Source organism: Archocentrus centrarchus, chromosome 23 (assembly GCF_007364275.1).
Source record: "Archocentrus centrarchus isolate MPI-CPG fArcCen1 chromosome 23, fArcCen1, whole genome shotgun sequence".
NCBI classification, from domain to species: domain Eukaryota; kingdom Metazoa; phylum Chordata; class Actinopteri; order Cichliformes; family Cichlidae; genus Archocentrus; species Archocentrus centrarchus.
Window position 1 is genome coordinate 3,730,327 of NC_044368.1, and position 17,632 is coordinate 3,747,958.

Sequence of the window (17,632 nt, forward strand, 5' to 3'; positions counted from 1 at the left end):
TTTTAGCCCATTGGTAGGTGGCTAGTTGGCAACACAATGACATCACATCAGGGGACTAAGATGTGCCAGCGTGGAGGTACAAAAATAAATAAATAATAACGCACAGTGAGGGCGTAGGTGAGGCCGAGGCCCACCAGACCTCCAGAAGGAAGACCGTAATGGAAACTCCATATTGAGGCTGCTGCCGCCGTCAATACTATCACTGCTCCAAGGTAGTCCTGCAGAGACATCAGGAAAAGAAGAACTTATCACTCACACAACATATTTGCATAAAATCACAACAGACTTCAGATCTTCTCACTTTTATATTCAGTTAATTAAACACTTTCTTGAAGCACTGACTGCGTAATTAGGAGCAATCTTCTGCTCGTGATTTCCTCCGAGACTCAAAGAGTTTCTCACCGTTCTGACCTCCAGCCAGCGGTTGGCGGCAGACAGAAACAGGTATGCTGTGTTATTGGTGTCCGTCAGCTCCAACATGCGCTGCTTGAAACGAGCCTCATGTCTGCAGGAAACATTTAATCATGCAGAAGACACATCAGTTCTTTAATTCCTTCACCAATGTACGACACTGCTGGCGTCCTCCTTCCTCCGGTCTTTGGGTTCTGATCGCTGAGGCTGATGGCCTCAATCCTCGCTACTAAACACAAACAATAAACTCACAAAGGGAGAACAAATAACAAACAAAATGCCAACAGGAAGTAAGGAAAGTGAACTATTTTTCAATTAAGAGAGTAAAGCAGCTCCACTGTAGTTCAGTCTGTGGAATCCCAAAGTTCTATCTTTTGTATTCAGTAGTAAATCAGTGCAATCGAAACCAGACGTGGTTTGGAGGGAGACCAGTGTTTAATGATAATGGGAACTATCCCATGATTGCCAAGAATCTGTCTCAACATTAGATTCACTGTTTGTGCGTGCATGACATGCACTTGCTTATGTGCGCGCGAGTCCTTCGGTGTTTGTATATTTGTGTGTGATAGGAAGAGGAAGTCCTCAGGGAAGAGGGGAGAAAAAAAAGCGTGAGAGCTGCTTAATGTTGGATTATACGGATGATGGGAACGAGGCTGAAGACAGAAATACAAGAAGATACTTCTTCTGCTGCCACCACTGGAATGGCAGTAGCTGCAACAGTATAACTGAAATGTTTCTGTCATTAGAGCTGAAAGTAAAACCAAAACTAGCAATTTACCTGCTAACATCACTGCACTGCAGATGGCAATCAACTCAATCTAAAGGGTGCTAGGATAACCACCAGGAGAAAGTGCACTGAGGTGCCTGGGTTTAAAATGAGCAAAGCAGGAGCAAAGAATTGAACCACCAACCCTACAATTTCTATTCACATTTATTAATACAGTATATCTCAGGTGCCGGGCCGTTCTCGGGTGCCTGGGGTCCTGTTCTCGGCTCATGCCGGGATGGCCAGCCTCTGTTGGGACTGGCTGCCCGTTGCTTCTGGTTCTCTGGGGGTTGTTGCTCTTTGGCCGTAAGGGCTTCATCTGAGGCCTCCCTCCTTCCTCTTCTGGGGTGCACACATGGTTGCCATCGAGATGTGTGGCCTTGGGGCTTTGGTGCTCTTGGGGAGCTGCAGAATGGGCCGGGTCTCTCTCCTGGGTCTTTCTCTGTCTGCCTCTGGCTCTAGGGGCATTGTTCCAGCTTCTCACCTTCATTAAGTATGTTTTGTGACAAAGACACACTGTCTCTCTCACACACAATTGCACAATTGATTGCAAAAGCTGCCAAACAGGACAGGTTGTATTAAAAAAAATAATAATCTGCACCACAGGTCCATCATAACCCACATCGTAACGTGATGTGCAACTTCCTAGAAATGTAACTGCATGCGGCACTGACGCAGTCCACAGCTACTGCGACTGACCTGTTCAGTACCATCGTTTCCTCTGATGCATTTCTGGATTTTCGCTGCAGTTTTTGAATGGATCACTGAGAGAAGAATAACTATCACTTCAGTAAATGGACTCACATATATCAGCAAATTCCTGGATGGAGATTGCAGAAACATACCAAGAAGTGGAAAAACTTGTCACAGTTAGAGGTGGCAGGGGTACACGCAGCCTTCGCTTAAGCAGAATTGCAGATACTTGTGTAGAAAATGATTCAAGTAAAAGCTGAAAAAGTTCTCTGAAATGCAGTCTAAGTAAAGTATAAAGTAAAAAGTAGTTCTTTCTAAGAGCTGTTTTTGTGCAAAGCTAACTGACCACTGTCATGATGTCATTAACTGTACTTTCTCTGGCTTTGTGGAGACACGGTTCATCTTTGCTTTGCCTCATTCATCTCTAAAAAGTCAAGTCAAGTACAGATCCCTGAAAACACTACTTAAGTATAGTAAAGTATTTGTACTTTGTTACTTCCCACCTCTGGTCAAAATCATATCAGAGTTTCTATGGACCCAAATATAACACCAGAGAGAGTAAAGGGCAAAATCTGTAAAAGGTCCCCTTCTTTATATTTTTAATAGCACACCACACATTTATGATTCATAGCAAAATTATTTTGAGAGTTTTTTGGACCTCATGAGGTCCTGGACCTCTCTTTGAGAATCACTGACTTACTGTAATATGTCTGTCTAGCTTCTCGGTCATCCAGGTCATGGTAGTTTGATGTGCTTGAGTTGAAGGCAAGTGAACTTCCTGAAGATGTTTTACCTCCTATTTAAACATGCCTTCACAAGGGAAAAAGCTTTTCTGATGACGTGAAACATCTTCAAGAACTTCAAAGAAGTCCACTTGCCTTCAACTCAAGCACTTCAGGCTGTTAACTTACATGCATACATGAAGTAGAAGAAAATAAGATGCAAAACATAAAAATAAACATGGGCAAAAAAGATCATGCCTGCAAAAGGTATGCAAGCTGACGAAGTGTCCTTTAAAATGACAAAAGCAAATTAGCATGTGCGTTAAGATCTTTTCACAGTGGACAAAAACCCCACTAACACCCACTGACTTCAGGCGTTTGACTTCAGTGGGCAACTTTAGTGATTCTCAGCTCCAAAGTCTCTGCAGTAGTTCCAGCAGATGAGGAGAGCTGGAAACATGGACGCAGTCATTTTCTGACTCAGTGTTATGAAAGTCACTTAAAGTTGTTGCTCCCACTGCTAATTCCTGTTCCAACTTTGTCAGCTCAGGAATCTGTTAGTGTTTGAGCTTTAAGAGATTGAGATGAGGTATAAAAAAAAAAAAAAAAAAAAAAATCACCTCCATGCAGATTTCACCATCTTTTCAAAGCTGAGCGTGACAAAGAAAACTTTCATCTTAACAGAAATTGTAAAGGCATATTTCACCTTTTTGAGCCAATATTAAAAACAAAAAACACACATAACTTTCAAATATCAGTGTATAAAAAATAGATGTGCACCTGAATGCTCTTATGGTGGTGAGACCTTCTGCAGTCTCAGAGAAGTGGCAGAGCAGAGGAAGCTGTGTTGAGTCATCGAGGTCTTGGAGGTCCCTGAAAAGAAGGGTTTTTACAATAAGCATATAATTTTATCTGAAATTTCTCATGCACAAATGTATGCATGCACATTACACATTGCATCATATTTGCATGGTGTGCTTTAGTGTACTCAGAATGAATGTTCCCATAAATCATCAAGTTGATGTTTCCTGTTTCCTGCAGTGAGAAGATTCAGCTCACTGCATCTAAATAAACTCCCTGATTTGTTTAGATAGAAAAATAACGCACTGTAGCTACAACAAATACACTGTGGACATACTTGGAGGCGACCCGGAAATACTTCTGAATGAAGTAGAAGGCCACAGCCAGGGGGACCAAGGCGACCAGAAAAAAAGGAGTGATCGAGGCTATGACCCCGATGGCCGACAAACAGAGCAGCGTGGATCTCGTCAAAGATTCCAGCGTTGGAGGAATGTGCTAAAAGAAAAGGGATGAGGAGGAGGGAGTTCATTCATGTTTGCTTCCTCCCTTTAGTTTACCGAAACACAAATAAATCACAACTTCACCCTGACAACTATCCAGGAATAATAACTAAAACGTCTTTTCAGTGCAGCAATGAAATTAGAAAATAATGTGAGTTATCCGTGGATCAGTTTTAGTCCTCCATATATACACCATATATGGATACATATAGCCCATATATTCTCATGGTCCTCTAATGCATTATCATTATTGCAGATGGCCCAGAATTTATCAGTTTACCTGGTCAATGATGTTGGTATCAGCTGAGAATCTGTTGAGGATCTGCCCCAAAGGAGTGATGTCAAAGAACCTGAGGAGAAAGGTAGCAATACAAGCTGCAGAATGTTTTTTTCAGCTTTGACATTTAGACAAAGTTTATGTAATCCACCTTTCCTGCCCCTGAAAAATGAAATGCAGAAGGAGACCACAGACAAAGCAACAGAAACCTCTCCATTAATGGGTACAGAGACTGAGGCTGAGCACAGATGTGGAGCCAAATACACAAAACTGTTTCCTAAGAGATGTGACTCACCTGTGAGGATGATCCACCAAAGTCAGTGGTGACACTTAAAAATAGTCACCATTATTCAGCAGGCCCATCCATTCATTCAATTTCTACCACTTACACGGGTGACGTGAGAAAACACTAATCAAAGCTCCACCCATCTCCACCTGCGGCTCTTCCAAGAAGAAACCGACGTCTTTTTCAAGCCAGCCGAGAGATAATCTATCCAGCGTGTCCTGGCTCTGCCCTGAGGTCTCCCTCGAGTCTGAAATGCCCAAAACACCTCCGCAGAAGTTCAAACCACCCTTTGATGCACAGTAGCAGCAGCCTAAATGAGCCTGTCTTTAAGGATGACTCCAGACACCCTTCAGAAAAAAACTCATTTCTGCTGCCTCTAGCACCAGTCTTATAATTCTGGTCACTTCACACAGCCATGGGTGAGAGTAGAGAAGGTAGACTGGAAGCAATACAAAAGCCATGCACACCCTAGTAAACAACAGGATGGGTGCAAAACCTCTAGCAGATTTAAGAAAAAGATTAATCCACATATCAAGTAGCTCCCTTTATTCTTAAGGCTCCTTGTCAGACTTCAAACTTGGAATATTATTAACCAGCAAATGTTCGGCTTTACCTACAGGATAAAAGACCAGCACAAAATATTAGCAACTTCAAATAAAAAGATAAGACTTAACAAAACATTTTATTACAAGCAAAAACATATATATTAAAATGAAGAAAAAATCTAAATTCAAGTTCATGATGCAGTTTAGGAATTGCCCAAATGTGTTTATTAACAGAAAAAAGATTTCTGCCCCAAAGAATCCAAAGTTAAAGTTTGCTTGGTAAGCATCTGCAGGAGTGATTGTTACTTTTAAAAATTAATAGAAATAAATAAATCTGAGAGGGTAAGTCAAACTAAAAAACACTGCTGTATGACTCAATTTTAGTACAGGAGGTGCAGGCATTTAAAATGCAACAACAGCTTACAGCAGGTTACAAAATAGTGACCTGAGCTTCCAGCTATTTTACACCCGTCGACGCTGGACCTGTTGTAGTTGTGTTTTTGCGTACCTGACTGGAGCGTGAATGATCTTGTTAAGCAGGTTGTGGTGCAGGTTGGTGGCTGAAGAAAGACCCAGAAACTCCACAGAGAGGGATGTGATGAGGCATAAAGTGATTCCAGCCGCACACAAGACAATGAACACTGACAGATAGTAGTTCTGCTGCAGGTCACACACAAAAATCACACAATGTCAAACAAGAGTAATATTTCTGAACCTCTTATCATCACAAACTGTCTTTACAGATGTGCCCACTGAGATTCATCAACTGCTTTCTAATCCCTGCATTTTGAGCCTCAACATTAGCATGTTGTTTTTTTATCTTTATGATAAAATTATTTATTTATAAATTATTTCAAAGGACTTCTTATATATTTTCCAGTATTGTATGCTCTCAGGAAAATAGAGTCAATTGCAGATAAAGTTTATGAACTGATTTTAATTAAGTAACCCAGTAAAATGCTAGTATATCATACCTCAGCCTTCACAGCTGGTGTCATTGTGGCATTGCTGCTGTTTTTGGAGGACGTCCAGTTAGCCAGCCAGTAATCAATGGCAACAATGACGGAGTGTTTGACGAGTTTAGAGGAAACCATGAGGAAAACCATGAAGAAACCCCCAGAAGACAGGTAACACCAGCACACCTGAGGAGGTGAAGGAGCAGCAGTTATCATAATAAATATCAAGCAGCAGTGAGACTGATTAGTTGCTGCCAATAACACTTGAAGTCGGGGAAACATTGCTTTGCGCAGATGAATCGATTACCTTCCATGGTATCTTTGATCTTCTGTTGGTGGTTGTAGAAAAGTTATCATCGTCTTCCTCCTCTGCTTCTTCTTCTGTTAGAATAAAATCACATTTAGAAGATAATATTTCTATGTTGAGATGAAGTAGCTGAGGGTTTTCATCACTGTATTGAAGATAGACACAGCCACAATGATGTTACACACTGGTGGGTGGATGCCAATTTGGGATCTGTGCTATTAGCTAATGCTATTAACTTGACTAACAAGGTACATCCATCAACTGTACAGGCTCTTTGCACAGAACAAGATGCCTGCTAATTAGTGCTAAGTTACATACAAATAGAAATAATATAAATTCACTCACCAAACCTGAAGCAAGACCATTAGCACAGGTAACCTCATAGTGAGTGTGTGGCATACATATTATCACATACTGTATAGCGCATATATTGGTCATGTCCAACACTTGGAGGGAACTATCTAAAAAAGTACTTCAGCAAAGTTTCACAATGGTATAATACTGAAGGTTATAAACAGAAGGGCTAAAGGACTGAGAAGGTACAGCAAATACACTGCTCAAAAAAATGAAAGGAACACATCACATCCCAATGGGGGAAAAAATCATGCTGATTTCTATACTGACATGGACTGGGTGTTAGGGATGAAAGAATGCCACATATTTTGATGGAAATTAAAATTATCAACCTAAAGAAGTGAAAAAATTATGCGGGAGGCTAGTTTATTTTGCCAAAATTTCATTGCAGCAGCTCAAAATGTGTTGGCTCATTCATCATCTTGTTATTGTTCTCTTGTCACTCACATTAACCTGCCCTCACGTCCCTGATTCACCCTTAGTTCCTATTGATTGCAGAAGGCTTGCCGCACACATATAAACTTAGGGTAGGGGGAGCATGGAGGTGGGTGACTGGCAACCTGGTCCTTCTCTCTTCCTCCCTCACCTCCATCAGCAGTTTGTTTCTATTGCATGTACAGTTTTGTTTTTTTTAAATTATAAGTTGGGTTGAGTTACTGGCAGTCCTGTTTTTGGTTTTGTTTCTAGCAGTTTGGCTTGCTAAAACTAGGTTAGGGAAGAAGCCTTAATCCAACAGCACATTGTGGAGTTGGTTCATGGTCTTCCTATTCTGTTGTTTGTTTAAGCAAGGGCTCCCATGGCCTCTGTTTCTGTTGGTTCTCTGTAATCATATTTTGATAAATAAATGTTTGTTGAATGTCAGCAGAATTGTGGCAAATATGTTGGGGCATATTTGGGGGCTTGTCCAGGATTTGAACCTGGGACCTTGCACATATTTTTTGAGCAAGGTCATAACACTTTGAAAGCAAACGTTCTCCATTTCCAGTTTCTTCAAGTTTTGCCACAGCTCAGCAAGTAGTTGACGAGTATTTGCAGATAAGTCGTTGTCTTTCATGCAAACTACAGGTGACCAGAGCAATCTGCTAGCAACCAAAGCAATCACAGGGAGACTTTTGGTTTAGCACCGTCTTTGTGACTGATTACACCCATCAGCATTCAGCAGGCCTCTGCGGCTGAGAACTAACCAAAGAACAAATTCTTTGTAATGGAGTTTTCTCTGAGAACTTTTACCAAGTTAAAAATTTCCACTCAAATGTTAGGTTTTTCATTCATGTGCGATTGTCATCATATCGTTTTCATTTTGGAAGGGAACTCTGACAACTGAACCAACATGTCTCAACCAGTTACACTGAAAACAAAACTGTCACCTTCATCTTCATCATCTATTTGGCTCTTGGCCTCTCTGGAGTAGAAAGCTCTCCTCAGTGTCTTCCTCTCAAGTGTTGTTTGACTGTCCTGCTGTATATCCTGCAAACAGACCGAGTGGATACAATAAGAGCAACATTACAGTAGAAATAAAGCTTTGATGTGCACTTACACTGTTGCAGGTTTATATGTTACCTTCTCCAGCTCCTGATCCTGCCTGTTCATCAGGGTTTTCCAGTGGTCATAGAGTTCAACGTCATGAGTCTGAATGTCCTTCAGAGTTCCCTCTCGCAGTACTGTCCCATCCTTCATTGCTATAATCTGGACAAAACACACAATATAATACTGAAATCGATGTTCGAGGAAGTTAAGGCTTGATGAAAAAGAACACTCCTCACTAAATTAATGAAATCACTTTGTATGTTCCTTAGAATAGAAGGCCCTACCCAGTCTGCATGTATAAGATATTGCAGTTTGTGGGTAACGAGAACCACAGTTCGTTTGTCATCCTGCAGAAATTTGAGGATTCCTTCCTGCATCAAGTGATCACTGAGGTGGATGTCCAGTGCTGAGAATGGATCATCCTGAGAGATGTGAGACAAATAGATATCAGTTAGTCTGACAGATTAATGGCTTTCTCAGTCAGAAATGCATCTCTAAGTATTCAGTTGTTACAGAAATGCAGTGACCAGGTACATTAAAAAAAAAAAAAAACGATTACATACAGAATACATATGTAAATAACTGGTCTAAACACATATTTTGGACTCTGTTCAGCTTGGACATAAATTTACCACTGACACACATAACTTGTTGTCCTGTGCCTTCTCATATTTCCCTCTCATGAGTCCATGAGAGGGAAAGTGACAAAACATGCAGTTCCTCAAACAGCCACTTGAGGCTTGCTCCATAGACTTCCATGTTAAAAGTTATAACTTTAGAGCAGAACGGTGCAGCGGTTAACACATTCGTTTGGGAAGCGGAAGGTTGCTGGTTTGATTTGGGGTTGCATCAGGAAGGAAGCTCGGTGTAAAACTGCCAAATCAAACATAGAGAGTTGCTTTTGTTTCCTACTTCACGGCACAGGAGACGTCACAAGTCTATGTCCACTTTTTATACAGTCTTTATACAGCAAAACAGCATTTTCTTACTACACATCTTAGACATGGAATAATTTGCAAAACAACCTAAACCTAGACACACTAATATCTTTCGTTCAATCACAAGGAACGCTGCGAAGGAGGCATTTTTTGTTGTGGTATTAGTACATTGTGCATCATGTTGTTTACATTGTATTTTATGTTGTGTTCAATTTGTATGGCTGCTATTTGGCTCAGTCTCCCCTGTAAAAGACATTTGATCTCAATGAGACTTCCTGGTTAAATAAAGGTAAATGAATAAATAAATATTTTTACTAAACACTGCAAGAAAATCTAATATGACATTTCCAAGCAGAACTAGCAATTGCTCCCTGTGAGGGTAAAAAAACCATCCCCCTGTCTCTGTACTACCTGTTCTACTCATGTCTGGGATAACAGCCAAATATCCATTAATGTCTGTCTTAATAGGTGTGTGGAAGATATAACATGTGTTCTATATCACATTAATGAAGGCTGTATTATTATTTTATGTCTTTCAATGTGAGACTGTATGACGCACAACCCTGATATCAGATATGAACAGCACAAAGGAAAACATTCCCTCCTCATTATACATTCACTTTCTATTAACCACTGTAGACATTACACAGGGTCATGAGTGTATAAAAGAACGCCACTGTTGGATTTTAATGTGGAATGTATGCTTGATAACTGATTACAAATTGAGGTGGCAGCAGGAAATGACACAACTACTCACAGAGATAAACACATGACTGCATTCATTATCAGTATCCCAGCGGTCACCATGTACTGTGTGTCATATCATACATCACTGCATGATACATTCAATTATACAGCAAAGGAACGTTAGATTATGACTGAAATTAATCTAGTAAATAAATTACATTTATCCAATTTGGCTACAAATTATGAGTATTTTTACATTAAAATGTCCTCAGAAATGGTGTCATTACTATGTTCTTTGGAAAAAAAACATAAAAATCAAAACTCACCAGTGTCTCCGATGTTTTGTACATATTATTTTGTGCAAGTTTAGCTTACCAAGAAGACGATGTTGGTGTTCTGGTACAAAGCTCTGGCCACACAGATTCTCTGTCGCTGACCTCCGCTCAGGTTGATGCCCTGACACAGAAAGAGACTGACTTGCAGGGTACTGATTTAAAAAACAATGGAAAGTAAATCTATCCGCACGGTAATGTGGAAAAAAATGGTCAAGAATATCTTTTCTGCAATAATTAAACGCATGCATACTCTCTCTCCAATCTCAGTCTGGTCTCCAAAAGGCAGCAGGTCGATGTCTGGCTGCAGAGAGCAGGCGTCAATCACTGCTTTGTACCTGAAAAACACACATGAAAACCATCAGAACAGATCAAATTCAGATCAGAAAAGCACTAAATGTGCAACACTTCTGAACACAAAGCACTCCTGCAGTGAGCTGTGACTGTGAGCTGTGGGGTTCTTACCGCTGTTTGCTGAACGGGCTGCCGAAGGTGATGTTTTCCTCCACTGTAGCGTTGAGCAGCCAGGACTTCTGGGCAGCGTAGGCCACAGAGTTTCTGTTCTTGCTGGGTGCACCATGGGAAATAGAGACAAACAGATACCAGGTAAGAACTGCAGGTTATGCATTCATAAAGCTTTACAGAGCAGGAATACTGATCGACTATCACAGTAATGTGGCTTCCAGTTCTGGAGCCTCAAGATGATGCTGAGCTTAAAATCAGCCATCCACTGAAGACATAATGCACAGCAAGCAGGAATATTTGTGGCACGACTAATTTTTTTAATATATTTTCCCCATAAATGTGTGACAACAAACTCAGATAAGTGCTTGGAAAATTTGTTACAAAATTATCACTTTCTTAGAATAGGCAATAATTTTCCCTAAGTTTAATCTGGGGAATTCTCAGTGTTTTTTCTCTGAATGTTAAACCTTTCCTTCGACTACAGCCACACCATCACAGCTCTGTACCCCACACACACAAGTTAACTTTAAGTACAGACAACTGATTATCTCTCTTGTTTTCCTGCTGTGCTGAGACAGAGTTAGGAAAGTAGGGTCAAAAGTAAAACTAAGATCAGTACTCCTGTTCTAATGAGCTTTATGAACGTGGAACCCAAACATAAAAAAGAGGAGGAAGAGCGGGAGGATTATGGTTGTAAATCTGTCAAACTCCACTGCAATATAAAAAAAAAAAAAAAAAAAAAAAAAACACAGCATGTCAGATATGAGGGCTAAATATGAAGATCGTGGATGGGGTTAAAGATGAGCTGCAAATTATCAACAGAAACATCAACAATTAATTTAAAACAACATAACACCAGCTACAGCAGCACAATGATGAAAACAAACAGCGAGGACAAAAACCACTGAAGCACTCTGCTGGGAGTCTGACCTGATACCTGCTCTGTTATTAAAAAGAGCTCGGAGGGCTGTTTGATCCTGACAGTGTGTGTTTTAATGTGTTGTATAGGGACCATTATATTAACCTGCAGTTCTAGTGTTCTGCTTTGTATTTGATTAATAATATTTCACTTTTTTGACTGGTTCTTTTTTCACTTACTGATACTGTGGCCCTAATTTAACTTGTTACATTATTTAGAGAGTTGTTGAATGTTTCATTACTGTAATCAGCAAGTAGGATACTGCAATTCAATAGTTTCTCAGAACTCAATAGTTTCCAGTCAGGAGAAATGTAGACACTGTTTAAAATTATATCTATTATCTACACTCCTCAAAAAATGTGTAACATTAAGTCAGTTAAACTTCTGGGATACTGATCTGGTCAGTTAAATATCAGAGGGGGTTGTTAATCAGTTTCAGCTGATTTGGTGTTAATGAAATTAACAACAGGTGCACCAGAGCAGCAATGAGACAACCTCCAAAACAGGAATGGATTTACAGGTGGAGGACACTCACATTTTCCCTCCTCATCTTTTCACTAGTTTTGTTTTTTTCACTAGTTTTGAGTCAGTGACATGAATGGTAGCATGAGATGATGCCTTGACCCTTGCACAGGTAGTCCAACTCCTCCAGGATGGCACATCAATACGTGCCACTGCCAGAAGGTTTGCTGTGTCTCCCAGCACAGTCTCAGAGCATGGAGGAGAAAAACAAATTCTCTGGTGTCAAGCTTCACTTTATGTTGTGTCTTATGAGCTGGGTTGTGACAATAGACATGCCTGTATATTTCTGATACAGATTAGCAGAGCATGCTTCGATGTGTTTCTATTTTGGGGGGTTTATAGCGACTCCCAGCATTAAAAGCAAAAAACAACTCCGAGAACACATGATGCAAAACAACAAAACTAATGGCATCCTTGATGAACAAAGAGCAACACAATGAGCGAAACATGTTACTCTATAAAGGCCGATGCTCCTGAACACACACTGAGGACGGCAGGATCATTACAAAAGCAATAACTGATCCAGCTCTCAGCCATTACTGGGCTTTTTACATCTTTTGAAATTACAAGCTCTGCTCCGCATTGAAAATAAATCCACAAAAGTACATGAAAATAAATAGGACATTATATGTATTAATAAATGATTCATAAAAACTGAACTATAGTCTAAAAAGGCAGGTTATTGCACTTAAAAATCTAACTGTATGTTCTTAGTGTGTTCTCTCTATGGCTCGTTGCATTGTTCACTCTTTTATTTTGTTTTTACACTGCTGTTAATTCCAATTTTCTAAAGCTTTATGACTTTTGTCTGTGACATTATATAAATAAATATAGTGATAAAAAAAAGTAGCTCATGTGTTCATGAACAACAGCCTGACTACTTGCAAAACAACAATTTCTTCTGAGGAACAGTAACAATAAAAAAATGGAGTTAAAACTGAGAGAGGAGAAAGAAGAGGAGAAAGAAGAGGAGTAGAGGAGGAGTAGAGGAGATTGAAGGGTCAAATGGTCACATCATTCTGAGGCAGGAGACCAGAAGAAGAGCAAGTACCTCCTGTTGTCTTCATCAGACTCCTCTGCCCCTGACCAACTGTCAAAGTCAGTGTATTAGAATTAGCCTCCTGCATGTATACTTGTGCTTATGAGTGAACACATGGACAAGAACACTGCACAAAAAAGCAAAGCAGTAACAAAGACAGAGAGAAGATGGGCTGTTTCCTTTTGTTTGAGGTAGAAAACTAAAAGCAAGAAGAAACAAAAAAACATAAAAACAAATGGAAGAGTCACATCATCAAGTCAAACCCCAGTCTGCCAACTGTTAACTGAATTAACCTTCCCACCCAGGACAGAAGGGTCATGCAAGCGATGCAGTCATTGTCTGTCTGTGATAATTAGGTTTTGTGGCTTCCTCGACAATGAGGTCGCATATTTTCTGCGACCGAAAGTGTGTTTGTGTAAGAGTCATATCTCAAGTTGTGTGGAGACCTTCACAGAGGAAGACCTTACACAGATACAGAATCTTCAAATCAAACCGCTAAACCGAGCTCATTTTGCAGAAGGATGTGAAGTAATCTGACAACAGGGGTGCCAGAAAGAAAAAATAGTGTCACACTGATGTTAAAAAAAAAAAAAAAGTAAAACAATGATACACTACATTGCCAAATGAGCAACATCCCATTCTTAATCCAAAGGCTGAAATATGATGTCGGCTCACCCTTTGCAGTTATAACAGCTTCAACTCAGGTTTAGGAGTGTTTATGGGAATTTTTGGCCATTCTTCCAGAAGCACATCTGTGAGGTCAGACACTGATGTTGGAGAGAAGGCCTGGCTCACAGTCTCCGCTCTAATCCATCCCAAAGGTGTTCTGAGGTCAGGACTCTGTGCAGGCCAGTCAAGTTCTTCCACACCAAACTGGCTCATCCATGTCTTTATGGAGCTGCTTTGTGCACTGGTGTGCAGTCATGTTGGAACAGGAAGGGGCCATCCCCAAACTGATCCCACAGAGCTGGGAGCATCAAATTTTCCCAAATGTCTTGGTCTGCTGAAGCATTAAGAGTTCCTTTCACTGGAACTAAGGGGCCGAGCCCAACTCCTGAAAAACACCCCCACACCATAACCACCCCCCCTCCACCAAACTTTACACTTGGCACAATGCAGTCAGACAGGTACCGTTCCCCTGGCAACCACCAAACCCAGACTCCTCCCTCAGATTGGCAGATGGAGAAGTGTGATTCATCCCTCCAGCGAACACGTCTCCACTGCTCTAGAGTCCAGTGGCAGCGTGCTTTACACCACTGCATCAACACTTTGCATTGAGCTTGGTGATGTAAGGCTTGGATGCAGCTGCCATGGAAACACATTCCATGAAGCTCTCTACTCACTGTTCTTGAGCTGATCTGAAGGTTGGAGGTCTGTAGTGATTGATGGTGACCTCTGTGCACTATGACCCTCAGCATCCACTGACCCCACTCTGTGATTTTACGTGGCCTACCACTTTATGGCTGAGTTGCTGTAATTCCCAGTCACTTCCACTTTGTTATAATCCCGCTAACAGCTGACTGTGGAATATTTAGTAGTGAGGAAATTTCATGACTGGACTTGTTGCACAGGTATCATCCTATCACGGTACCACGCTGGAGTTCACTGAGCTCCTGAGAGCGACCCATTCTTTCACTGATGTTTGTAGAAGCAGTCTGCATGCCGAGGTGCTTGATTTATACACCTGTGGACATGGAAGTGACCGAACACTTGAACTCAATGATTTAGATGGTGAGTGAATAATAATCACTATGGGTAGATGTGCAAATAGTGTGATGTAAATATCATTTAAAGTTTTGCCTTTTTTCCATGTTTTCAATGTCAAATTATCATCTACAATTGAAGAAGACATGAAGAAAAAAAAAATCAGTAAAACAAAATTAGTAAAGGTAGGAGCGCTCATTTTGGAAATATACATATAGGTCTTATTTCAGGGCCTGCAGAAATGACGGAGACTTACATTTGGATTGGAGGACATGTTGGATATGAATTGTGCACTGCCATTTATGTGACTACCACAGATCTCCAATATTAACCTCACTGTCCAACTTCATGATGAACCTCAAGTCTGCATCCAGCCAGTCAGAGCTTAGCTGCAGCTGCTTTTTATTATACTCTGCAGCTGCAGATGTCTATGTGGTCATCACCTACTCCCTACACTGGCCAACAGGTCAGTGCATCACAACATGTTTGAACCTGAGAATAATTTTTGACTAATTCAGGAAACAACAGCCAGAAAGCATCCATAGAGAACACAGACACAGATTTACCTGATATCAGCACACGAGGTTCTGAAATTGAACTAAACTGTGGTGAGTCATGACGAACCACAGGTGAACACACTCATACTACTCAACCTACTTAAACTTCACATGATATGATGCAAATCATCCAAACAGCTAAATGTGAATGTTTAAAGGCTTGAAAATAAAACAGAGGGTCACTGTTAGCCTCTTCATAATAAACTGGTAGGGAAACACTTGCAGCGCACTGCGATGAAGGTGAGCTCAGTGAGCTGTGAAAGATGGCAACAATGAGTAGTAAAAAAAAAAAAAAAAACAGGCTACTACTAAAACATTAATTCTTCTGTCCTTGTATGGAAGCACTTTGGGTTTATTTCAGTTGCTAATGGTGGGCCCGTCCACACAAATGTAGATGTGTGGATAACAGAGTCAACTACTCACCGGATCAGAAATTTTAACTTGGACAAAAAACTAGTTTAACAGTAAGCAAATACTCCCCGTGTGTAAGACGTGTAAGTATGAGAAAATAGATACAGTCCAAATCTAAATATTTACACAGTGTGTTTAAATGAGAACAGATAGACCAGAGCGAAGGTACCTTATGTTCCCCTCGTGGATCACCTCACTATCAGGCAGCCTGATATGGCAAGAAGGCAGGAGGTAAAGTGACAGAAACCACACACATAAAAACACACACACACACACACACACACACACACACATCCAGAGATGCAAACAAAGGTTAGTGTGCAGAGACAGTTGTGCATCTCCAGCCTGCATTTAAAGAAATGAAAGCAAAGAGAAAATAAAGGCGTGTGTAGAAATACAGGAGATAGAAATTCAAAGTTCCTCTGAAGGACTCACGGAAAGAAAACACGTCTTATCTAATATGACCTTTAAGTTAGCACACACACCGCAGACACCTACGCTGACCTTTTGTTACCAAATTATTTTCCTGTCTCCTCAGTGTCCTTGGCTGACCTCTAAAGCAAATTAAATCTGTGCAACTTTTCTGGTATTACAGCAATCTTAATGCACACTTATTGCTGTTTCTCTAATCATTTACAGCTCTTGTTCCAGGGTGGGTTGTACAGCACACATCTTTAATGACTTTAATTGTAATCAATCATGATCATTAATGAGAAGTTTAAAGACCTTGGCCTTGTAAACTAAAAGTGAGTGCAGAACCTTTAGCACCACTTATTAAAATATTTAAGTGTGTGTATATATTTGAGCCTGTATGTATACTTTTGGCCCTTTGTGGATCAGAGAAAATGTGAAATAAATTCAAACTTGTGCACCCAATTCATGTTTCTTACAGTCATTGGTACTCATAGCATCAAGGTTATAAAAGTAACCTACGAATTGTAACATCTCACTGCAGGTGACACTCCTGAGTGAACGGAGCCTCAGTGTGAAGCTGTCAGGGTGTTAAGAATAAGTGGCTGCAACTATGGAAGAAACCCAAGTGTTAAAAATTATCATTGTTATCTTTGGAGTTCTCTTTAATTATCACGACAAGATACAGGAAACAATGTAACACCAAAGTCACTTCATAATTTGACTAAAATGTCAGAAAATGATCAATACAGCTGACCTCTTTTTGAGTCATAGAAATTACTAAATCCTGAAAGCAGAATTACCTTCAGGTAAATCAATGTGAGACTGCCTTCTATTATTACCAAATATCCTCCACATAATTGATTCACTGAGAGTTTATTCATTTATTACTGATTTGTGAGGCTGCACAATAAATTTGTCTGATGTTATTTAATTAGACAAATAATAAAACAAATAAAAGCATCGTTGGAACAACTCAATATGCCCACATTTTAGCTACTGAAGGGCAATTACTTTAAACTGAGAGTGAATATAATCCTTTTAAACATCATAATTTGACTCTGAGTGCTCCATAATTGATTTTATAAATGAAAAGCTTTTCAAAAGGGAAGCTGACAGATCCCAGATAACCCCGAGAGCGGCAAATTAAATGACACTGAATACTGCTCCTGGACATGTGACACTAATGGGCCGATAACTGGCTCTTCTTGTTACTGTCAGCTTTACTTGGTGCACAAACAGGATATTATCAGTTTGCATTTGCTCCTAATCATAGTCCATTACCCTGCAGTTATTAGAAGATGTACTATATCTGTAATTTCCCCACTGTGGGATCAATAAAGTATCATCATCATCATCATTATATGTGGTCAGATGAGTAAAATAAAAATGCAGTCAAACAAACTTAACTTAATTTGCAGGAAACTGCAGATCCTCTAGTTGCTACATTTAAAAACAAAAAAAAGTTGCTGCTTTATTTTCTAATGCTAAAAGAACAGATT

The 17,632-nt window shown here is 40.2% G+C and overlaps 1 protein-coding gene across 3 annotated transcripts in view; it reads right to left on the bottom strand.

Moving 5' to 3' along the window:
* abcc9 (ATP-binding cassette, sub-family C (CFTR/MRP), member 9) overlaps positions 1 to 17,632 on the bottom strand; it is a 76,560-nt gene that overhangs the window by 21,925 nt on the left and 37,003 nt on the right. For 2 of the 3 annotated variants that reach the window (XM_030719935.1, XM_030719934.1), the window contains exons 19-32: positions 10,568 to 10,669; positions 10,356 to 10,440; positions 10,146 to 10,226; positions 8,430 to 8,567; positions 8,179 to 8,304; positions 7,986 to 8,085; positions 6,265 to 6,338; positions 5,976 to 6,143; positions 5,510 to 5,661; positions 4,174 to 4,243; positions 3,731 to 3,888; positions 3,373 to 3,465; positions 403 to 505; positions 105 to 218 (exon numbers count right to left, since the gene is read on the bottom strand). In XM_030719935.1, coding sequence (XP_030575795.1) covers positions 105 to 218; positions 403 to 505; positions 3,373 to 3,465; positions 3,731 to 3,888; positions 4,174 to 4,243; positions 5,510 to 5,661; positions 5,976 to 6,143; positions 6,265 to 6,338; positions 7,986 to 8,085; positions 8,179 to 8,304; positions 8,430 to 8,567; positions 10,146 to 10,226; positions 10,356 to 10,440; positions 10,568 to 10,669 — 1,564 coding nt within the window. Of the gene's footprint in view, positions 1 to 104; positions 219 to 402; positions 506 to 3,372; positions 3,466 to 3,730; positions 3,889 to 4,173; positions 4,244 to 5,509; positions 5,662 to 5,975; positions 6,144 to 6,264; positions 6,339 to 7,985; positions 8,086 to 8,178; positions 8,305 to 8,429; positions 8,568 to 10,145; positions 10,227 to 10,355; positions 10,441 to 10,567; positions 10,670 to 13,059; positions 13,099 to 15,888; positions 15,928 to 17,632 lie in introns of all 3 variants that reach the window. The other variant, XM_030719936.1, reaches the window with a different exon arrangement.